This window comes from Falco biarmicus, chromosome 1, assembly GCF_023638135.1.
Source record: "Falco biarmicus isolate bFalBia1 chromosome 1, bFalBia1.pri, whole genome shotgun sequence".
Lineage (NCBI taxonomy): Eukaryota > Metazoa > Chordata > Aves > Falconiformes > Falconidae > Falco > Falco biarmicus.
In genome coordinates this window covers 67062478-67088373 of record NC_079288.1, presented here as the reverse complement: position 1 = coordinate 67088373, position 25896 = coordinate 67062478, and the positions used below count along the sequence as shown (strand labels likewise).

The following is a 25896-nucleotide window of genomic DNA, read 5'->3' as shown; positions in this document are numbered from 1 at the left end:
TTTCTTGTATCTGTGTACCTTCTGTACCTTACTTTAACTTGGTAATTCCTCATTACAATGTTGCAGCCACATTGCTTCCTATAATTGATGGAAGTTCAGCAGGTTTCCTGAGAAATTGATCTGGCAGCAGAAAAATTGAAATTTTAAAGTCATTGAGGGAGGGATTTCAGAACTATATAAAGGAGATTGAAGTTTAAGTCAGAGTACTAGATGGATGAGAAACTCCTTCAGGGAACAGTCAAAAACAAACAAAAAATGCTCTGTAAAAGCATTTTCAAAGCAGAAAATTTCATTACTGGTGACAAGTTGTTTCTGAAACTAGAGGTTTATAGCATAATATATTTCTTATGACAACTAAGGCTGTATAGTATAAATTAAAAAAAACATGCTTGCTGTCTGGAATAAAAAGCTCCAATTCTTAGGACTGACCAATAATTTTTAAGTGTTGTGCATAAATACGCAAGTTAAATTTGATTGTTCATATGCAAAAAAAATGTAAAACAAGTGAATGTTGTTGATTATGAAGCACTAAAATCCAGCTTGGTTCTTACTGAATTGCAAGAAAATACAGAGCTCATTTCAAACAGGAGATGGACAGTCTTATAAATGCAATTCTTCTGCTATTTGCTCATAGTAGTCAGCTATCAGAAGCTGCAAAGGAACAAGAAATTTGTGCCTTTAAGAGAGCAATGGTGTCCTAATCAGGGACTGTCAAAACAGATGTGATGATTGCACTATATCTTATCTTGTGAATTTCACTCCAGGCAGTAAAGACTAACTCTTATTTTTTTTCATCTTAAAATCTGGAACATTCATTAATTTTCTCTATTATCCTGTAAGACACCAAATAGTGTGATTTGTCCCCAAAAATATGGTATTTTCCAACAGTTAGAAAGCAATTTTCTTGTCTTGCTTAGATTTTTTTTTTCCTCCTGATAGAATATAGAAATGCTGACAACAATAATAGGTAGAAAATACTAACTCACAGTCTAAAAAAATACAGTTCTGATAAATTACATAAATAGGTAGAAGAACTATTTTTTCCAAACTGTCTCATCAAGCTCTGGAAGTAAGCTTCTATAACTTTACTGCAGATGTTATTAAAAGAAAAATTGCTTCAGAACTTAATTTTGACCACTCACATACCCTTTAGAGTAAGAAGCAGATTTTGGGTTTGAATTTTTTTTTTTATTTATTTTTGCATATTATGAATGGTTTATCTGCTTTAAATAATTTTATCATAAATGTTTTTTATAAGTGAGAAACATCATACAAAACACAAAATACACTGAAAGCAAAGTTGACAAAGTGAAAGGACTGTAATAATTCTGTTTCATTTCAAGATAAATTTTTTCTATATTTAATGGATAAAGCTAATTTTTAAGTCGACTTGCACTTCTGCAAATTACACATTCAAACTCTGGGACAACAACTTCTGTTTCAAAATTAATGCCTTGTGAGAATCTTTTTATATCCATTTTTGAAGCATTACATTTGAAGTTCTGATTTGATTATTACCCCCAATACTTTTGAGAGGTGTCTGATATGAAACAGGAAAAGAAAAAGAGTGTTATTATAAATGAGCTGGAAATAATTAAACCTCTGAACAGTTACAGCCACAATCCCTTCATTATTTTTCCTGTTCTCTTTTGCTTCCAGAAATTACTTGTTCATACACTGCTCCTCCTAGGTTTTTATCATACACAAACTTGCTGAGAGTGCACTGTGCAGGTCCAGGTCATTAACGAAGAAATTAAATATTGGCCTCAGTACTGACCCATAGCACTAGTGACTGGCCTCCAGCTGAGCTTCATGCCACTGGTCACAAGCCTCTGAGCCCAGCAGTTTAGCCAGTTTTCAGCCCACCTCACTGTCCTTTTAGAGTGTACATGATCAGTTTGCGTAGAGTATGTTATGGGAGACTGGGTCAAAAGCCTTGCTAAAGGCAAGATTAACGATATTAGTTGTCCTCATCCACTAGGCTAGACACACTGTTGTAGAAAACTGTCAAGCTGTCTCTCCTTAAGAAATCCATGCTGACAACTCTCAACAGCATTAGATGTATTATTTTATTGCATGAATATTCTTCGCTATTAGTACACTGTGCTTTTGGATATGAAGTAGATCTCCTCCTAATTTAACACACTTTTTACAGTGTTTTGGGGGAAAATTTGTGTTTGCCTACAAAAGGCCTACAAGTGAGGGCACTGAACAGCCCAGTTCATAAGAAATATATTTCAAATTACCTCAGCAGCCCTCAAGCCAGGGTTCTCAGACTAGTAGTATTTGGGGGAGATAAAATAATTTTATGTACTTTGTTTGTGCTTAATGGCTTACATGGATATTCCCCTCCTCCAACAACTGCCATTTTTCCCCCTCCCTCTAAGTTTTATGTGTGCATCCATAGTTCTATGGTTTCTAGGGAGGACCAAAAATTAAGGTCTAGTTTAAGTTTATACAATGGGATGCAACAGGTAAATGTTACTCTCCATGAAGAAAGATGGGTAAATTCCTGAATGAGGACATAAAGACATAAATTTTTCTCCTTTCTCCTTCTCTTGAAAGTCGTCTGCTTTTACATTCCTGCTTTGGATCAGATTTGCTATAGAAATGTTAATACAAAATTTTCTTCATTTTAAAAATGCAGGATTTCTATAAGTAATTGCTTAGCTTCTGTAAATTGCAACTACATTATTTTAAAGTTGATCAGGGGAAAAAAAAAAAAGGTCATTCCTTAGCTTAAGGTGCCCATACAGTTAAAACAGTTAAACCAATATCAGTTTGAATGACCGTTAGGATCAGACACAGACACAAGACATTAATGTCAAAGTGAAATATCACATTGTTTCATAGAAATTTACCCCAGTGGAATATGTATGTATTACACAAAGGAAGTACTTGGAAAACTGAAAACGCAATTGATACCAAAACCAACAACAAAACCTAGAAAAACAGTTGCTACTTTATTAACTTTCCCACATCCTTCTGCAGAAGTGTTCCCAAATCAAATTCAGTTCCTCAGGCTGGCGTAAAATTGGGTGGATATAGGCCACACATTACTTTATTCATGAGCTGTAATCAACCAAAGTAAAAGGCTTGGGTAATATTATCACAGAATTTTTAGTATAAAAAGCAGAGATCCTCCTTGACTGAACAACAAGTCATAGTAACAATAGGAGTACAGGTTGACATGAAAAAATGATGTGTTCAAAGGATAAAGTTGTTCAATTGGATGACCCCCAGATAGGTTTCAGTGAAGTATAACAAATCAAGGACAAAATCATGAATCATGAAATTTCTTATCAGCTGTCAGTGAAAAGCGAGCACAGCCAACTCAATTTCAGAATAGCAGTCCCTACAGAGACCACCAACAAATATAAGAGTGACTTGTCCCTTGGCAAAGCTTGTGATTAAAAAAACCTTATATCTTCTTCATAGCCAATAAAGTAACACGGGGCTTTCAGTACATTGGAGCTACATCATGTTGAGAACCAAAATGACTTAAGCAGTCCTTTATGCCATAATGAGGACTTTATTCTTAGTGACAGGTGAGTGATCCCAAGGGCAAGGCTGAAGTGTAGGTATCAGAAAATTTAACTGAGGAGCATTTCAGATTTTATCTGAGAGGACTGTGACATGCAGTTGCAGAAATTAGCATTGCACTTCACACTGAGCAATAAAGGTGGCAGATTCTTATGTGCCTTTGTGATTCTTTTGATAGTACTAAAATGGTGAGTAATGACATCTCCTAACTGGAGTTTCTCTGATACCTATATACCTCTGTAGTGGTAGGACTGCAGGACTCACACTAATTTTACCGCACAGTAATGGGGTATCATACAGAGCAGAAAAGAGAGTGGATATAGCAAATAGTTTGGCCTTGTATTTTTAGAAGATATTTCAGGGCTGGATGGGGGAACATTTTCCTCCTCCTCAACCACAAAATCAACAAATCAACATACTTGCAAGACCTAACAAAGGATTATGAACATGTTGCAAGAACTTTGGAAACTACAGCCCCATCAGTCTCACTTCAGTTCCTATGAAGACAATGGAGGAAATCTCCCTGAAAATCACTGCAAAGGAGATGAAGAAACAGAAGGCAACTGGGAAAAAAATGAGCATTGGTTTAGTAATGGCAAGCAGCATCTGATTTGGTGGTCCTGTATAACGAGAAGACTAGCTTAATGGCCAAAATGGGTGGATGTCCTTCCTTAATTTCAGAAAGGCTTTTGATGTGATCTATGCTGATTCTTTATAACCCTTATCAGAGAGAAGCTCAACAAAGGCATTCTCTTAGAAAAGGAGTTTGGGGTTTTCACAAAGGCATCTAAGGCCCAAAGACAAACCTAAATTTGTACACCGTGATGGCTGGAATTTACGAAGGTTAAGTTTGTATAATCATCAACATAGAATTAGAGAGACAGTGAAGAAAGAAATTAAAGAAATCTGTTGTAGAACTGCTTTTATCAAGATTGATTCAGGTTTAGAAATAAAACAAAGTAAAAAAAAAAAAAAAAAAAAAAAGAGCTCTCTAAATATTTATGATATTCAGTCTCCAGAGTGGATATCTGAAGAGAAGGAATACCCAATACCTGAAAGAAGTTCTGCTTTCAAACCTACCTACAATTACTTAGTTCTCATACAATGATATATTTAAAAGTACAAGATTACAGAGGGTTTTCAGAGCTTTCTGTGTTCAGTTAGAAGTTTATATGTATTCAGTGTTTCTTGTTTTGTAGAACTTTTTCTAATGACTTTTAACTAAATCATTAAATTCTGTTCTCTAAGGATACCTCTGGAAAACACATGCTCTCTAACTTCAGAGAATACACTTTTAACTTTGTAAATTGTACAGAAAAACCAAAGCAGTCCCCCCTTTAAAGGGCAATGAGTTACTTATTTTATCTGCAATGGAAGTAATTTGACAAAGAGAAAACTTGATTTTCTTCAGCCCTTAAGAACTGTATCTGAGAATGAAAAAGGTCAATAAAGCCAAGAATACATTCTCAAGAAAACAACATAATAAACTGCTTTTATTGTCATGTAACAAACTAATAAAACTGTACCTTTGTTGTTTCCATTCACAAATGCAGTAGTATGGATGCAGTAGTAGGATGATAAAGACATTTAGTTTAGAAGAACCGAAATATTGTAATAATTCAGTTATTGCATTATGTGCTATTTGATTTCATACATTTCAGTAATGGAACACTACAAAGAATGTAGTTTGCATTGTTTCTTTGCATTATATCAATGCAAGTGATATAAACATGGAAAAAATAAACATTTTCTAGATTAAATTTTCTGGTTTCAGACCAGTAATTTGATCAAAAATATATAGCTAGACCAACTATAGTAAAAGTGAAATTCTCAGTAAAATTAAATTCATGGAGTATACGTACCCTTGTTTCAGGGATATAAAGATGTCAATTCAGGAACAAATGAACCCTTACCAGCTCAGGTTTCGATGTATCAGTGTATTGGGTTTGCATGGCAAGGTTTATGCAGCAGGGGTGCTACAGATGTGGCTCTATGAGAAGCTTCCCCTATGCCCTATGACAGTTGGCTTCAAGACAGATCTGCTGCTGGCCAAGGCTGAGCCCATCAGTGGCGGTGGTAGTGCCTTTGTGGCAATGCATTATAAAAAGGGGGGAAAAAATTACTGCGAGCAGTTTGTGAATAACTGCGGCTTGTGGGAGGGACCCCAGGCTGGAGCAGGGGCAGAGTGTGGGGACCCTCCCCCTGAGGAGGCAGGAGCAGCAGAGACAGCCTGTGATTGACTGACTGCAGCCCCCATTCCCCGTGTCCCTGCAGTGCTCAGGGGAAGGAGGCAGAAAAAACTGGGGGTAAAGCTAAACCTGGGAAGAAGGGAGGGGTGGGGGAAAGGTATTTTTAAGATTTGATTTCATTTCTCATTATCTTACTCTGATTTGATTGGTAATAAACTAATTTCCCCAAGCTGAGTTTGTTTTGCTCATAATGGTAATTGGTGTTTGATCTCTCCCTGCCCTTATCTCAACCCATGAGCTTTTCATTATATTTTCTCTTCCCTTTCCAGCTGAGGAGGGGAGCGATAGAGTAGCTTTGGTTGGCACCTGGCATCCAGCAATAGTCAACCTACCACAATCAGCTCAAGTTCTGACATGCAATTAAACCATTCGATGAAACTACAAAATTTTTTTTGTGTGTATGTCCTGTGTTGGCTGTGATAGAGTTAATTTTCTTCTTAGTAGCTAGTGCAGTGTTGTATTCTGGCTTTGGTGTGAGAACATGAGATTTTGGGTTGGAACCTGTGGTTCTGTGAACACCACTAACTGAATAGAGTAGAAAGGTCAAAGCAAGAGAAGCAAGGTTAGGGAAACAGCACCCTCTGAGCAGCCTTCTCATTTACACAACTTCTACAAACAAAACAGGAATGAATATTCAGTTTACCCAAGACTTGGATTTTTCATTATTACTTTCTGATAGAAAATTAAACACTGGCAGGAGAAAATATCACTAGATGTTTTGTTTTGGTTTTAAGAATTCATGCGCATTTGTTCTCCAGCTCACTTAACTCAAAAAATATTTTAGCATTTACTTTTAATAGTCAGGGGTTTAATGAAGCAATCACAAGAAGAAAGACAAATTTTGAACTTATATACAAAGTTCAATACATCTACATCTTTTCTGATAAATGCAGTTTAAGGTCTGCATTTAACCCTGCATAAATGATCTTACTTGAGGATCCAGATATGCTGCAGGCAAAAGTGGTAATTTCAGCATCTGTAAGCATACGTGAACCTTACCCTAATGAACCTGGTCACCCGTCACATTTAAACTGCAGCGGCGGGGAGCTCAGTTCAGCCTAGCTACTCAGCAGTCTGCCTGGGACTCTTACCAGCAGTTGTTCACTATCCTGCCCTATTAATGAACATGCCTTATCAGCTCCAGATCTAGCTAACCAAAAGATGGCCCCGGCATACGTACCAGAACTCCACTCATGACTCAGCCATAGTATAGCACACTTGCTGCTGTACCCTTCTGCTGATACTGGTCTCCCACCTACTCCGTGCTAAGTAACAGCAAAACGGTGCACCCTGACCTGCAGGGCTGAACGCTGTACACAGAGGTTCACCCAGAGGCCGTCCTACAAACCACATCACCAGTGCAGGGCAAATACGTCCGTTCCACAAGTTTATTACTGAATATGTTACAAGTCATGTCAAGAAGTAATAGAACGATGCCATTTTAATGTCTGTACTCTTTTAGAAGGGAATGGGTAAATTTGCTTAAAGAGCAAACTCCTCATTTAGAAAATAAATAAGCAACATATGCATGTAAAAGACTGCAAAGACATCAGCTTCAAATGAGTTTTGGATTCCATGGTACATTTTAACTCTGGTATACATTAAACAAATCATTACTGTTTCTGTGGAAAAGGCAGGGAAAAACATTCCCCTCTATGTCACCCAAAGTAAACACTAATGCCTGGTAAGCAGGATAGCTCTTCAGAATCCACTGTTTGTATTGACTAGGTCTCTACTGACTGTAATGAGAGCACAGAAATTCTGGCTCTCTTTTAGACTTCTATGGCACCAGAGTCAATTCTGTAAGTGACAAAAGAGCTAATGTCACATGCAGATGCCACACGTCTGGGGAAACACCATGCAGAGACATCACAACACCTTACCATAGAGCTTAATACAGCTCCAGAGGTTTTTTTCATCATTCCCTCATGAAATTCACATTTGCATCCACACAAGTTACTGAAACTTTAGCAAAACTATTGAGAAAGCTGGCAGACTGGAATACGAAACTAGTTGAAATGCACTGCAAGATGAGTCTATATACACACCACTTTTACCTAGGTAACAAGTGTTTTCATATTAGTAGATATAAGTAGTCCTGCAACACCAAAAATATTTTAGTTGAAATACCTCGTCCAGTTAATGATCTACTCTATCTGTTTTCCTCTGCTGGTTTGAGGACACTTACTGACAGGTCTACCTGTGTTTCATGAGCCTCATAGAACTAGTGTGACTTTGTGTCATGCTACTGGTAGACTTGTGCATCCCATTCCTTTACAGTAGTTACATGTGCGTGCAATTTATTTCTGAGATTTGTTAGCAGCTCTGAGTAAATTAGGACCCTACTTGAGTCTCTCATTACTCTTACTTGAAACAAAAGTTTCCATGTTTACTTTAAGAGAACAAATGTTCTGCAATATGAAGCCCTGTGCAAGTAAATATCCCAAATGACAACTCTCACATACAACAGCAGAACATGGAACAATAATAGACACCATCTAACCACAGAAACAAACTGGGAAAAATGCACTATGACTGATTTTCTACTACCTTTAAGAAAAGGGATTCTATACAGCCTAGAAATTTTATACCAGTTTCATAAAGTCTGCTACTGGAATATTCATACTAAAGAAGTTCATGCTTTAGGCACAATTTTAAATTGAATTGCTGTACTAAATATCAAGGTCTAAGAATGTCACAGCACCATACAGGCTATCAGGCTGCAACAAGGTCTTTTACTATCTCATACCAACATACTCTTCATACAGTCCCTCTGCTGCCTTCTCCTCATCTTGCCTCATCCAGGGGCCACTCTCTTCTCTTGCTTCTCCCTCTCTCCACTTCTTCCTCAACTGCTCTCCCTTCCTTGGCTTTCAACCACTGAACAGAACCAGCTACACCTGCACCTTATCTACATCAGCCAACCCACCGCCCCTGAAGCCAGCCCACAGTTGTATGTTATCAATGCTAATTAATCCAGCTTCATTCTTCTACATAAGAAAACGCTTAAAATACTTAAATATAGACAAAAGACAAAGTATTCTAGTTAATTCAATGAATTCTAGAGTTTCAAAATGATAAAGAAAATACTAGACAATTACAGAAACTACTTTTGAGGTGCTCACACTTTTCCATAGCAAGGTAGTATAGGAGAAAATAAATCCACAGCTGAAGGTCCCTTTTGTAGATGTCTTTTTAATTTTAGAAGGCAGAATCTAGCGTTATTGATTTACTCTTGGTAGCAGTGTTTGGCGTTTAAATGGTCATTTATGTACTTATGTGTTGACTGTTTTGCTGTTCCTCCCCCTCAAAATTCTGATCAATATCTAAGCTATAATATTTGCATTTATTTATAAATAATTACATATTTTATTATAGATTTATCTTAGCTAGTTATTAATATTTTTAGCTACTATTATAAAATAAACATTGGGAACAATATCTTGTTACAAATTTAATGTATGGTGAGTTGAAAAGTCAAAAATATCTGTTCAATAACGTGATCAAAATTCAACATTGCTGGTGAATATACCTAAATGTTGTAGAAAGATGTCATTTATGAATGTACTTGAGACTTTTTTCATATACATAGAAAGACAGTTTTTAACAGATGGAATTTTCCACAAAGGCATTTAGGGTAAACATAATTTTCATTCCTTTTTCAACTTTTGCAGCATGTATATTAAAGTTCCTTGCAGATGATTGATGAAACCCATTGTAACATTCCTCTCAGATCATAGGTCATCACTTACATAGTAAAAAGAACTTAAGAGATTTCCAGTATTTCAAAAGTTTTTTATAATTAATTGATGATAGTATGAACAGCATGACTGAATCTAAACAAATGAGTTAAAATAAGCTACACTGATTTTCTGAATACATAATATCTTGGTTTTCTTTTTTCTTCTATAACAGCTTGCTGCTGTATGATAAAACAATTGCATTTAAGCAACATTAAAAATGGTTTGCTTTGAAAAAAAATAAATCCTAGAGCATTATGCAGTTTAGAAGAGTTTCTGTACCTAATGAGGGGAGGGAAAAAACAACAACAACAAAAAAAGAAATCACACTAGCTACTACCAGAAAGAACTTAAGCATTTGCAAACCCATTCTTTATTTCACTGCATTTTGCAGATATCACCAATCTTGTTTTTCTGGAGTTCACATCAAATGAAGAGTCAAATGTTCCATTCCCAGAGCTGAGGTCATTTGAAGTAAAAAATATACATGCTTTGAATCTCCTTTTTTTAGGATAAGACATTTCTTTTAAGAAGCAAGCAAGGTTTCAGAAAAAAAAAGAAAAAATATTTTGACATGAAGGAAGCTTTCACTGTTAAGGTATTCTCAAAGCAAACCTCTACTGATTGCTAATTTAGGAGGTGTAAGAATTAAACTTTGTAGTTTGAGATGGAAGAGATAAATTTCTATTAGTTGTAAATTAAGAAAAAGATGAAAAACACCTACCTTTCGGGAATGGATTTCTTTCACGTATAGTGGAAGTAGAAATTCAGATATTCCTTCAAGTCGTATTCCTTTTTTAGTGACTCTCAAATTTCCCATTCCATCCTACAATCAATAATATATATATATTCACTTTAGGAAATAACCTTATCCAGAACAATCTACAAAGAACACAGTAACTGGCCTAAAACCTAAAATAATGAGTGCTGTCCCACTGTCACCAGCTCTCCTGGTGATCTTGGACAGAAGCTAGATGGAGGGATTTATAGGCAAAGCTTCACCTAAGACTGAGGTAATAAACTGTGCAGCCTGATGGTGAACTGCGTGCATTATTCCTTGGCTGCACCTAATACAAGGATACAAATGTAGATCCTAAGTATTCCTTTACTGTAGAGGTGAAGCTAGATCTTGAATTACAACTGCTAAGTAAAACAATTAGTTAATTCCCTTTAAAAATATATGTAGCATTTGATAAAACAAACTATCCTGTTTCTGTAGTGAAATATTAAAAAAAAAAATATATGCCATTGATATGTCTTGAATTGACTGGTTTTGCTTTTCCCAGCAATCAAAATACATAGGAAAATATCCCATAGGAAGAAAGAAAAAAGGGGTTTTTTTATTAGTAGTTCCTCATTACTACTAAGAGCAGGTTGCTGGTGAAAAGAACTTCAAAAATATTGAAGGTTATTTTTGATTGCTTGTTTTAATTTTTCTAAATAGAAAGAGGAAAGAGGTCATTGTAAAAATCTGGATGAAACAAGCAAACCAAATAATTCAATGTTCAATAAAATATAAGCATAGAAAAGTGACCATAAGGTTTCAGCTGTATTCTTAAAGAAAAAACAATGAAACCTGCTTGATCGTTATGAGACAGGATCATTTTGCTCAGTGATAGAAATTCAAGACTTGAATGCTTGTTACTATATTCCTGACAGAAGATAATTCACTGCACAGCCAGTGGAATTCAGATTGAACCACTTAAGTACAAAATTAGGAAATTTAACGTAATTGCTGATTTTGATGCCATTACTGATTGTAGTATAGCAGAACAGTAAGAACTTGAATTTCTTCTCTGTTTGCTGAATTATGAAACAAGTAACCTCCACTTGCTGGGCAGCTGTAAACAGCTGGATAACAGTGTCCCCAGCTGCTGTAGCTGAAGCTGGAAGAGAACACTGGATTAAACATTATGCTTATCTAAATATAGTGTAGCCACTATAGCTATTCCCTTTCTAAAACAAACGATGTCAATATGTCAGATATTTGATTGACACCGCTACATCCACATCTGAAGAAAGGCTGTGAAAATGTTAACTCTTTTAAGACAACAAAAAGAATTACATTTTATACAATGTAATTCAGCTGGTGTTATTTTCCAAACAGAACAAGGATATAGTGATAGATAGCTTTCCACACTATGACAGATTGGCAAAGAACATACTGTTGGGAATCATGCCTTCACATGTCAGTTATAGGACTAGAAACCCATGTGCCTGTGACTACAGAAGCAGAAACTATCAGAGTCAGAAAATAAATGTAACTCCTTTCCAAAGCAGGGAACATACAGAATAGCAAAAGCTACTGCTAAGGCTACCTATAATATAGAATATATTTGTTAAAGTAATATGTCACCAAAAGAAATTTACAGACTGTACTAGTCCATACAGTGTTTAGCAAAACTGGTAACTGATTACATAAGGCCAAGAACTGCTTTTTTTTTTTTTTTTGTGAGAAGTGCTATTTGTATTCAAACAGTGTCATGGTTTAACCCTGGCTGTCAACTAAGCACCACACAGCTGCTCACTCATTCCCTCATGGCAGGATGGGGGAGAAAATCAGAAGAGTAACAGTGAGAAAAGTCATGGGTTGAGATACAGACAGTTTGATAGGTAAAGCAAAAGAGGTGTACACAAGGAAAGCAAAACAAGGAATTCATTCACTATTTCCCCTTGGCAGGCAGGTGCTCAGCCATCCCCAGGAAAGCAGGGCTCCATCACAGGTAACAGTTTCTTTGGGAAGACAAACATCATCACCCTGAACAACCCCCCTCTCCCCTTCCTTCTTCCCCCACCTGAGCAGGATGCCATATGCTATGGAATATTCTTTTGGTCAGCTGTGTTCAGCTGTCCTGGCTGTAGACCCTGTGTAAGCACTGTTCATCAATAATAAAAACATATTATCAACACTGTTTTCAGCAGAAATGCAAAACATAACGCCATACTAGCTACTCTACCCAAGCCAAAACCAGTACAATATGACAGCTGAATTATCAATTAATGCTTGTTAAAGAAGTGGTTTTATTTTAAAATATGTTTCTTAAATCAAGAGATGAGACATCTGTACAAATCATTTCATACACAAGAACTCAGGCATTTGTAGGCTTTCTAAGAGTGTAATATGAGACTGGTGCTTATTTTGAAAAGGAAGCAAGATAATGAAATTCGACTTTTCTCTTGAATTTGCAGTCTACATTAATACCCATTAATTTTCATTATCAACAATCCTATTTTTCTATATATGCTATAGTAATAGCATATAAAATCATAATATGAAAGAATAAACTGAGAAAAGACAACAATCATGCTATGTTTTTGGCAGTGAATAAATAAATATTCAAAAAGAATTAGGTACTGATTTATTGAATTGGATATAAACACATTTTCTAACTGAAAAGTTAAATTCAATATGTGGTTTTATCTGCTTCTGTGGAATGTTTGTAACTGATAGGCACAAAATAATATTTATAATACAACTAAAAAAGAAGTGAAAATATACAAAGTCAAACTTTTAGAAAACTGGAAATGCTGAAATTAAGGTTGCCTGGAAAAATTCCATCTGCTCCGTCTTGCATGTATGTATATGCGATAAAGTTTATAATTATATGTAATATTTATTCTCCTGAATCATAGCTAATTCCACACAAGGTCAGCACTAGTCTTAATAGGCAGCTACTCACTAATTTGCTTTGTCTCATTATTTTCATTGCTCCACTTTTACTGTACTCTGTCAAAACCCTGCTTTGAAGACAGTACCGCCAATATCTCTCTTGGCTTCTGTCCTTACAAGTGCTTATTACTGAAGTTACACAGTTCTTCACAACTGTTAATTAATTTTCAAAATACTTTCAGTGGCTCTATAGGAAGTGATACTGTTCTTATGTTACTCTACGGGAAATGGAACAGAGAAATTAATTTGTTCACTAATTTTTGATGCTTATCGTATTTTATTTGTTTATTTTCAGCAGAGTAAAGGTAATTTCTATAGCAAATTTAAACTGCCAGAGTCTCGAGTCTTGTGTCTAGTGATAGAGCCTACTGCGTCCAAGAGGGCTTTCCCTTTTCTGAGTGATGTCTCTAAATCCTCATTCTTTAGTTCTTCACCAGTGAGCCATACACCTACCAGAGTCCAATAGTTTCAATGCAGATAGACTCTGGACAGATAGAAACACTCTAGTTTCAGTAAAATTACATTATTCAACATGAGAAGACAGACACTGCACTCTGGACCATAAGCCACAAACGGTGTTATAGCATATAAAAGAGAAATAGGTTGACTGTGACCTTAATTGCTTGATAAATGCAATAATCTTCCAAAGACTAACTTCCTGAAATGTGTAATGACTGGTATGAAATAAGACTATACAGTAAAATAATGAAAATAGTCAGACATGTAGTACAACATGCCTAATGAGGCTCTTCCCATTTAAAGAATCACTGCCCAGAATGTTTTCTTTATCAATAACTCCCCACCCTGTTTAAAGCAGGTTTGGAACAAGAAGTTTCTTGTTTCATTGAGTAAGAACTATGCTGTTATAGAGAAAAATCAAGGATTTTCAGAAGTAACATAACTTGGTTAAAAAGTTATTAGGATTGAAAAGATTAATGAGAGGAAGGTCCAGTCTTCCTGGCTCATTTAATGCACTTATGACCATGAAGATCATCTTAATGTTGAGGCTCTGCCAGGAAGATGAAAACTATTATAAAAAGATTTTAAAACAGATCCACAGAAAAAAATCTGTTCTAAAATGTATTTGCATTTTCCTGTAGATAAGATTTTTATGTAATATTATTAGTATAATTAATTTTAGATATTCCTTATGCTAATCTTCCAAATAAACTGCTTAAATTATTTAGGCTTTCCAGGCAATGAATACTCAGATTATCATTTTGGTGTGATTCAATTTTATTAAAGTGCAAAAATACACTTGAACAAACTATTCCAGTACTTTCTTACAATAAGTAGATGCCAAGTTCACATACTGGGGCTGGGTGAGATGGAGTCAACTTTCTTCATAGCAGCCTATAAGGTGCAGTGTTTTGGATTTTTGATTAAAACAGTGCTCATCACACAGTGATGCTTTGGCTGCTGCTGAACCCTGCTTGCACAGCATCGAATCTTTCTCTTCTCCCCTCTCTGCCCCCCAATAAGTACAGTGGGGACAGGGAAGGAGTTGGGAGGGGACACAGCCAAGACAACTGACCCAAACTGGCCAAAAGGATGTTCCATGTCTGTAACATTATGCTCAGCAATAAAAAGTGGTGGTAGAGGAAGAAGTGAAGAGAACAGGGATTTTCTTTCAAGGTGGCCAATGCTTGGAGACTGATTGGACATCAGTCTGTTTGTATGAGGTGGTAATTGCCTTTGCATTGGCTTATTTCCTCTTTATGATTATTTAGTATTATGTGATTATTCTCAGATTGTTATTCCCTGTATAACTTTCTTTTTTTCCCATGTAAGAAGATAAAACAGTGACTCTGCCTCATTTATTTTGTGCTTTTCCCTACCTGCAACACTATGAAAATACAATCCCCTCATCTTTACACCCACAAATACATCTACTTTTCTGTTATTATTTAAAAAAAATAACAAAATCATCACCATCAATATTTTATGGCATTCTTAGATTATATTTCTTTTCAGTTACGAACACCAAAAATTCAAACAAGCAGCTATTAAAACCTTCAAATACAAAACCTAAACGTTTATTTTATGCTGTTGCTTGTCTTATAACTGCAGCAATCTAGGAATGCTTATATTGAATTTGAACATTACATTAAAGTCAATGAAGTCCCAAACTATAGTTATTGTAAATCTCTTATAAAGAGAGTATAACTTTGAATAAGACCATACTAAAAAATATGTTATGGGAGTCAAACAGCTAATACTGACTTTCAGAACTTTTTAAAGCTTTGACCTGTATATAAATGGATAGAAATTAATATTCTCAAATAAGTCTTCTAAATGGTATATAAAAAAAGTCTGAAGTTAATTCACACTGCCTTTAAACACAGAGGTTGATCTTTTAAAAGATTAAGTTATTTCTTAACAATGTGCTGAAAATTCCACAAGGGTGTACTACTTATATAGTAGGTTCTATTTATGCCAAATAAATTATTAAAGCAGCACGTTTTACAACAAATACAAATAGCAAACTATATGATAGAACTATGAATACTTCTCAACAAGCCAGAAGGTTGGCTAAAATAACAATCTATCATAGCTAATCCTGGACCACACATATTGCTATCTAATGAAATGTGCTGTGTTGCTTGCTTTTTTTTTTTTTTTTTTTTTGGTAATTATTTAAACACTAAGGCAGGGGTCCTCAAACTACAGCCTGCAGGCTGGATACGGCCCCTCACGGTCCTCAATCTGGCCCCCAGTATTTACAGAACCCCCTTGCCCCCCCCCCCCGGGGGGCTGGGGGGGGGAAACCAAGCAGCTGCAGATGACTGCCTGCCACTTCATCCGTGTGCCGGCCCCCTGGTTAAAAAGTTTGAGGACCCCTGCACTAAGGCATTATAAAGAAGAAATAGATAAGGAATTCTATAACAATTGCTGATAAACAAGAAGTGTGCAAGAGCAAGGGTCTCTCTGTGCCATACATGATAGGAACTGGAGACCTAGGACAGGATTTGCAATACTGTCTTGGAAGATCTTTAAGGTACAGAAAGGACAGATCTGAAGCCAGGCTGCATGCTATTTCAATTGGAAGTAATATTTCTTCTGGAGGACAGTAACTAAATCTTACAACTGAGCCTAGATGAAATAAAAACTTTTTGCATGAGACTTGGATGAAACCCATACCTTTAATATTACAAAAGCCTGCAAATCTAGGAGTAGTACGGCTATAAGAAAGATGTGGAAGTGGAGAAAAGACCTACAATTCATATTTAAGATCACAGAATTCAAAATTTCTTGCTCTGGAAAGAAGTAGGAGAGTGTGATACTGCAATTCAGGAATTAAAACTCTCATTAAGTGAGTTGAGAACTGAATTCTGCTAGATCCTTCAACAATTTTTCATGCATCTCACAAAGTGGGCAGTTAGAAGGAAGCAAAGGACACTGTTAATTAAGATGCACTTTTTCCTTAGGGTCATGTACTTGAACATATATCCACAAGCACAACAAAAAGTAAACTGTTGGTTAATCTGAATTAACTAAAACATGAATAAATAACATTTTTTCCAGTTTTGTGTGGTGTTTTTCCTGTTCTTAATAATAAAATATACAAAATATCTGTTTCAGCACTTTAGACCAGGAACAACAAATAGTTGGTGAGCCAGGAAATCCATTATTATCAATAATTTTCAAGTTTTTCAAAAGGTCTGCTGTTAGATGTGATACTCTGCTTGGTTTTCAGTGTATATTTAAACTCAGATTTTGCCTCCAAAAGCTCACAGTCTGAAGAGGGAAGCACTGTACAAAACATGGAGGAGAAAAAACCCCACAACCCACCAGAATTCCCAAAATGTCATGTTTAAACAAAGTGCCTAAACAAAATGTCCTAGAAATTAGTAAGAATTCACTGGCTGTTGCCTTGTAGGCATCATAGCAGAGGCTAAACATGAAAAGGAATCTGGATGATGTGGTTGCAGTGCTGTGAAAAAGCACAGGAGAAACATCTGTAAGTTTACAAAGGTGCTATGCAAAAGAAAAAAAAAAAAAGAGGGTAGTATATCAGAAGAAAGATGGTGGAAGCAATGGAAGACTGGTGAATTATATTGAAGATGGAAAAAGAATACTGAATTTTATGATGGGACAAAAAGCTGATAACGTAGAGGGACAGTAATGGGGACAATTAGGAAGATGAAAGCTATTAGCAGCTACATTGTTCATAAAATGGAAGAGATAAACAAAAGGTTGAGAGAAAGATGACAAGAGAAATTATTTGTATTGTGTCCACACACACAAAAAGCTAGATTTCATAAACAGGCTTAGAGCATAATTCCAGCTGGAGAAAAATGGTGCTTGGACATGGTTATAGATGTGCAATCAAAAGAAAAACTGTAGGCAGCTACAGTCCTGCATAAATAGAAAGAGTGGTAGTATCAGCAATGAAAACAGAGTGTATTTTCCTGGATTACCAAGAAAGATAACTGTGAATTTCAGTAGCCAAAAATAAATGTAATATGATAAAAAGATATCCAGGAAAATACATTGGAATGGCAAAAATCTGGATTGATGAAAACATCTGCCTTCATCCATCTGCTGAAAATAATAGCTGACACTGTGTAGATATTAGGGGAAAGCTGGGGAAAAAATACTAAAGTACAGTCCCACTATGTTTAAAGGGATACATAATAAGGAAAAAAACATGGAAATTAAGTACTGACAATGAGATTTTAGGTGGAAAAGCTGTTAAAAAGAAAGAAAAGTCAGACTACTATCCTAACTAAATGGCATTCAAAGATCGTGACTATATTCTGTCCTTTAGAATGGTTTTTGAATGTGTGGAGCACAGTTTAGCTTCTTCAATTATAAAAGTAATCTTGAAATGGAAATAAAAGGCTGCATGTACATACATTAATAGAAAATACATACCTATCCAGGCCAGACAATAAGATCAAATTCATCTTTCATGTTTAAAAGTTTGATTTTATTACCTCTCGTGGATAGTTATTTTTCATTCATACGTCGATGTGTCTTTTAATGTAACTGAAAAAGTCAGAATTCTATGTGATGTGTTCTCATAAACTATTCCAGACTAGGGTACGTTCTTCCTAGAAATCTTATATTTAATATATGTTCTAAAACCAAACATAATAAATTAGGAAAAATATAGAACCTAACTATGCAATTCTTCTCTCCCCAAATATATGACATTCATAAATTGAAACAATAAATACAAAGTTTTCAGACCCATTGAACACCTGCAATTCCTAGAGAAACTATGTGGTAAGAATGCTAGGAAGTCTAGAATGTGTATAACAGAAATGAACAATCCTATACCTAACAACTCTTAAACTCTTGGACATTAAACTAATTATTTTCTTTATTTGGATATCTCTGTTTTACCATTTTATTCAATGTTCTGTTTAAATTAAAATTATGTGATTCGGTTAATGTGTGGTCCGACTAACAAAAAATAATTTCTGTCCCAATACAGCCTCTTGCAAACAATATTTAACACATCAGAAAATGAAGAACACTCCTTACAACTCCATAGTTGATGCAGGTGGAATGGAAGTACTAAACAATCAGGGAATGGTAAATTTTCTTCTCTGTAATCACCAGCATAATTATTAAGTAAGAGCTAGTGAAGCGTTTCTGGTCTATTTAAACACAGTTACAGGACAGCAGGAACTAGGTAAGGATAGAAAAACAGGCTGGACACAGAGGGATGAGGTGACAAGGTGAAGATCTGTCCCTCATCTCAAGGTAAACACTAAAAAGTGGTAAATCCTGAAGTGTTATACCTTTACTCATCATCTTTCCCTCCCCCCTTCTTTCATGTATGAAGTCAAATTGATTACAGAAGGTGATCAAGTCATTTTTTCAATAGACTTCTAGTCTGGAAAAAAATATAAAGTGCAACTGCTTCAGTATGAGCTAAATATTTAACCACTTGGCTAGAATATGGAATTATTTGAGCACTGAATAAAAAATAAAATAAAATCAAGCAATTCAATTATGTCAGTGAATTTAAAAATAACCAAAGGGGGACCAAAGCGCAAGGTAGAAGACATACTGCTCCTGCCTAACCATGGCTCGTGTTGCCATAGACAGAAAGGGTAAACAAAAAAACAGAGAAAGGACTGGATAGCAGAAGTTTGTGTATATGGCTTTTTATTCTATCATTATTGGAAGAAAGCTGTAATAATTGCATGGTTTTTATCATAAGTGTTAGTATCACTGTACCTGGACTAATAACAATTGGTAAGATTGCTACTTTTTCATTAGACTAATAATAAATTATCGGGAGTGGGTGTGTTTATAAGCCCACAATAAATTGCACAGGTTATTTAATCTGCTTCTCTGCTTTTGAGGCTTGGTTGTAATTTCAGCACATCTGGAAGACAATTTAGCCATGCTGAAAATTTAGTCACACATTATCCTTGTATTTTATTTTTCAAATAACTGGTTGCCTCACATCAGAAAGAACAATGAAAACCTGCAGATTGCTAGCATACTGATATTGAAGGAAAATAAACAAACATGCTATACACAAAAGCAGTCATCTTTGTTGACAAATCTGTAAGAAATATTTACCCATAAGAAACAATAAGAAATTTGTACAGTTCCACTTCTTGTTGTACATGCCTAAGGTTTAATTAAAATGTTAGAACAGAGGCTCTGCCATTTCTCTAGGAATCTCTACAAACAATTTTTAGGAGCTACCTTTCCTGTGTATTCCAGCCCTTACACTGAACTAATGCTAGATTACCTAGATTTTGAGAAGTAAAAAAGATTATTTGGTGGAGATGCCTTGTAATTCATTCAGTCACATACACAAAATAGGTTGTGGTGTTCAGTGTTTTTCATGTTCGCACCTTGCCTTTTCATGGAGCCTGACACAAGAAGTTTGAACCCTTGTGTCGCTAAAATCTACTATATGCTCATGCAAATTTCTGCTTAAAAATGCTTCAAAACCATTTTAGAAAAAAACTAATCAGAAGGGGAGAATAATCATATAGAGATAACCAAACTTATACAATGAGGCGGTTCCTCAAAATCCATATATTTTAATTTTTAAATAAAGAGTAAGAGTTTATTACAAAAATTAAGATTTTTACTAAGTATTTCCATCATATTTCCCATGGGAAAATATGTGATAAAACATTCGCCCATCCCTAGTATATATTTAATTAAATTTTATCTCACATTTCTACTGTGGTTTCCAAGCAATTCAGGGCTCGGCATTACAAGACTGGAAAAATAGGGGCAGCAAAGAAAGCAAGTGCTACTCAAGCATTAGAAACCTTTCCAGCAGCAATTATTCCCATTCAAAAATGGTAAAGTATGTCCTGAATTGAGTGGCGTGCTTAGTTGAGAGGTTCTGCAAAAGACTACAATTCTCTTGCACCACTGCAAAATCAGCTACACCTTTAGCTACTCCTGAGAGAACTGTTTAGTTTTCTCTTGTTGTTCTCCTTAAAGGCAGATTCCATATCTTCTTTAGGCAATTTACAATACAATCTAAACTATCTTTCTGGTTAGAAGTATTTTCTTCATACATAATCTGAACCTCCAATGCTATAATGCAATTGCTTTACTTTTGTTTGTTCTTCAGATACATTATTGCTTAGACTAAATAATCATGGTTCATTGTCTTTCCTTGCACATTATCTTAATGCTTCTTGTTGCTCCCAGTCTACTTCTAGTTCATCCATATCTCTCTAAGAAGTAGAATAAGAAAAACCAGAAAAAGTGCACCTGGTGAACACTTACCATAGCTAAGCAGAGACAAATTCCACTTGTTTATTCCAGCATATCTGGGGGTTTGCAATATTATCCTGTTATTGATTTATGATATGCTTAGAATCAGATAATTGTTATCAGAACAAATGAATTTAAAGATTAGATTCCACAATGTGGCTAGAAAGTAGCTCCTTCTTTATGTACTCATTAGAGTACTCACCCTGTAACTGGCAGGACCAACTTGTTTTTCCTCCTTAGCCTTAGCTTGAAACTAGAATCTACTGATGACTTATAACACACTACTCTAATGACTGCTCTTTTCTCAGTAACAATCCAGTTCGTATAAATAAATAACATTTTATTGGAAAAATAATTAAGTCATTTACCATCAGTACCCTTAAGACTAAGATTTTTTGTCTCAAGAAATCTAATATTACCAGAAAATACATACTGCTCCATCAGAAAAGATAGAACCATTTTGAGAAAAACCTTGAGAGTTAGGATTCTTGTCTGCAGATTTGAGTCCTAGATTTAAATATTCTGATTTAGATTGCAGAATTCAAAGAAATAGAATTCTGGAACAGCAGGTGAATAAGAATAGCTAGGGAAGCTATCTAAAAAGTTTTAGGATACAATTTATCAATTTATGAGGATTCATTCATCTCAGGGTTGCTTATGATAACAACTAGGCAAAATGACCCAGAATGTCTTTCTTACCCTGTGTTTTCTTAATATTTTACTCTTGTGTATTTTAAGGCACATGTATCTTCCTAAATATTTTCTTATAGTGTGACTCTGTATTCGTTACAGAGGAAGGCTTGACTTACAATAACATCATAAGCCATACCACAGAGGTACTGAAGTACCTAAGAGTCAAGCACATCCTTCAGTAATTCCCTGGATTGGCACTTATATTCAGCAATGTCTGTTTTTCTTATAACAAAACTAGTATAATTAAATAGGAGCTGTTACACTGCTTCCTTGATCACACTGTAGCAAAAAGCATTAAAGGAATTAATTTTCAAGACAGTCTAAGGAACCTATTACTGTCACAACAGAGAGTGATTATTTTAACGTGAAGAAAAAGCATTGTATCAAAAAAATTCTGCAACTACCAAGTTTAAGTGTGACTATCTAATATTGCAGTCTTTATAGTATCTACACTTATACATGTTACTTAGCATTCCAGTACAAACCCTGCATGTTTTTCAAAACAGCTACCACACACCTTTCAATAAGCCACACCTTGCTGTATTGATACACTCAACAAAATAAATGGGACTGAAAGTGAAGTAGCTTGCTGCAGAGATCTATCTTTTGCTATCAGCTCAAAGGAAATGAAAGTGTAAGAAATGCTGAAGTTGCCTGAAAATAACTCTTCTTTTATCTAACAGCCTGCTCAACAGAACACTCATCTCCTAACTGGGAGCTTGAAGTTCCTTCTCTGCAGTCCAAAGGGATTAAAAATCATAACCTTCACTTTTTCAAGGAGTATTATAACCGCAATGATCAAGGGGCCTACCTAATCTCCTTGCAGATAGCCCAGCATGGAGAAAGACTTTGAGAAGTTATCAGTTATATTGGCAAGTAGAAGTCTAGTAAAGGGGTTCATTTCAAGAGAAATCTTAAAAACAATTTTACCGCGTCATTTTGAGGGATGATAGCATGTTCTCACATATCACAAACTTCTATGGTATGGCTAAACTCCTGATCACTGAAGGGCAATGAAAGCTATGTGTTTGGGTATCAATGGTTCAGTATCTCACTGACTTTTGTAACAGGGCAATTTAAGAGTCTGATTGAAGAAAGGAGTTTTAGAAATCATTGTTTAGTATCACAATTCAGCCCTTTAAAAGCACAGCATCAGGATCATCTCTGTAATCAAATCTTTCTCAGTCTACAGCTCTGAGGATGCAGGGTGGATACAGAGTGGCTACCTGCAGTTGCGTCCACACAGGAACCCTGGAGGGGAATTCTTCAATCCAGGGAACACAGAACTACACACTTGTAAAAGCACAAACCAGGAGTGAAAGAGTACCTGCAAATATTCTTTAGGAATCTGTTAGAAGACCCATAAGCAATGTAGTGAAGCACAGGTGGTCCAAAAGGATGTCAACAGCAGGCTAGGCATGAGGACCTCCAGTGAAAAAGTAGTTGACCAGCTGGCAAGGAATGCAGAAGTATCAGACACAGAGGCTGAACTGAATACTCCCCAGACAGCATCTGATTAGGGAAGCAACCAATGGTCCAATACCCAATAGCAGATGAAGAAGCCTAACGTGTTAATGAAGTTAAGAAGTGCTAACGACAAAGCAGCTATACAGTCTTTACACCAAGAATCATGAGTCTGACTAGATCTGAGACTCACCGTCCAACTGATTATTACTTCATGCAGCTCACCTGTAATTACAGTAATAATATAACATTCTAGGGAGAAAAGGAGCTGGAAGAATTCAAATTCATGTAGTACATCTTGTTGAGGAAGAACAGTAAGGGAGCATGGGTGAATACACCTGCTCTGAGGTTTCAGACCAAAAGGGAGAAAGAACTGCTAAGTGACTTCAAAGGATGGTTATAAATTTAGAATTTGGGATTTCTCTCCCAGATCTGAAGGATCAATTAGATGATGTATTTGTGAAGAGCAAACCAGAGCACGGACTGCAGTATTTGTGAATGCAGCAGGAGACAGGCTGAAGAGGAAGCTCCTGAACTGCTTTCATGAAAAGAGTAATGAAGGTAGGGGCTTCTTCATTAATTAGATTTGCCTCTAATTAACAGAGAAGAAACAGCTAAGAATGTAAAGATTAGGTGGTAATATAGTTGAGACTGGTCACAAAAGGACAGAATTCTTGAAAGTTAGAAGGAAAATAACTTAAACTAAAAGCACCGTATTTTGAGAAGGCAAACTGCAGTAGAAGGACTTTTAGAGAAGATTTCCTGGGAGACTTGCCTAAGGTAAAAAAAGGAGTTATAGTGAAATGGTAGCTCTTTAATGAACAAATTTACCCAGAGGAGAATACCAGTGATAAAGGATTAAGATCCTGCAGGGAAAGGATGAATGCATTTACAAATACTTGTATAAGCTAGGTATTTTCAAGCCAGCTGAGTAAAATGAGCTTCATCCTGAGGTACCCAGAATCTGCAAGTGATAATTATTAGCTAAAATGTGTCTACAACAATGACATAGCTCAGAGCAGTAGAGTGCAGCAATCCCTTGTTTCCCCACTTACTCCATGTTGGCTCACTGTGGGGCAGTTTTTCTGCATGTGAAGGGGATTCCTTTTGGATGAAATTAAATCAGAAGATCTGTTCAAAGTGCAGCAACAGTCTCTAAAAGGAACAGAAAGGTCTCAATCAATGTGTGATCTGCAGCACAAGCAAGTCCCACAGCAAATACCAAGTGCACATGCACCAACAGAATGCTCTCAAACCAGAGACCTCCTGTGTTCTTCTGCTTCTTGTACCATATAAAAGGCTAAAGGTCTCAAGGTGAGTAACCAGATCACAGAGATGCCCTCAGTTCCTAGCTAAGGGCATTCCTTTATATTACACCAAGACCTGCTATGGTTCAATATACTTTTTCTTCCTTAAACTGCTGTATCCTTTTTCAGTGCTTTTCTGAATTGCTTTCTTACCTGCCTTTGTTTTTTGGTTGTTTGTTTGTTAGTAAGTTTGTTGTTTAATAATGATTACCCTTTTCCATCTGTCCTTCCCAATCAACTTCTTTGGGCTCATAGAAGATAAAAGACATTGCAGCAATAGCGCCAGATCATAGGCAAGTGCCTCAGCTATGTCACTTTGTGTAGCTAAATTCTGCATCTACTGCCAGTCATCCCCAGGACTATGCACTTCCATCTGTCCAGACTCCAAATTCTACATATCCTCTCTCATTTAACCTGCCTGTTCCTCATAGAAATTAACAGCTAAGAAGGTGGAAATCATTACTTTCGTGGTGACTGCTTGATCATTTGCTCCTGGACAAGATTTAAGACACCATTTCTTCCATTCTGAGCCTCTGTTCAGCCAATACACAAGTTCTGAGTCAGGAAGCAGGAGGTACTATGGGTTACATCTAAGTGAACAACAACAAGAAGAAGACTTGCTTCCATGAAAAAAGAGCATGAGAACACCCATGTGCTCCTTTCATCTCCACTAAATGAATAAAAGGATGCTCTGGCACTTGCCGAAGCAACCCTGAGAAGCCTACACACCTGAAAGCAAGAGTTTGTATGATAGCTTTCTTTTGGCTGTCTTTGAGCAACATGTGCAACAGGGTGTTTGGTCCAGGGGACCAGATTAATCATAAAGTAAATAAATATGTATACCTATAGTCTACCTTTTGGGTCCTTTGGACAAATTGCTTTTTCCTACTGATCCATTCATATTGCACTACATTAGTTTTTACTGTGTGGCTCACAAATACACAGCCTATGAGCACAGTCTGCGAGAGCCCATAAAGGATGGATGAGAGCAAACTGTAAAGGTGAGAACTAGAAAGGCATAATTGGTATTTATCTTTTTCAAAGGCAAAATAGTGGCAGCAAAAATCAACTTACCTTGAACCCTTTAAAAAATACTATAGGCTCTATACGAGAGTATATAACCAAACAAGCTATTTGAGGGAAGCTGGAAGATGCCCATGAGATCAATGAGAAGTAAAGCAATGAAAAAGCCAGGAACAACACAAGAATGAAGCAATGGTCAATGGAAATAAGGATTAAATAATAATAAAAACCCCACAAAAAGCAAAATAAACCCCAAACAAGTACAAGGAAGGTTTAAACTTTATGAAGTTGTTCAGACTGGAGAAGAGAAATTATGGAGGCACACAATAATAAAGTATGAAAACACTTTCTTCATGCCTACTTATAATTAAATAATGAACTTAAAATGAAGAAACTGAGAATCAAGTGGATATAACATTTTGACTTTAAGAACTGGACCAGAAAGATTTGGCATTGTTGTGGAATACGCATCCATAAAGATTTTTAAGAACTTT

The 25896-nt window shown here is 36.0% G+C and overlaps 1 protein-coding gene across 1 annotated transcript in view; it reads right to left on the bottom strand.

Moving 5' to 3' along the window:
- The window catches only part of SGCZ (sarcoglycan zeta), a 222824-nt gene that overhangs the window by 114907 nt on the left and 82021 nt on the right, over positions 1-25896 (bottom strand). The window contains exon 2 of the mRNA XM_056352775.1: positions 10257-10358. Coding sequence (XP_056208750.1) covers positions 10257-10358 — 102 coding nt within the window. The remainder of the gene's footprint in view (positions 1-10256; positions 10359-25896) is intronic.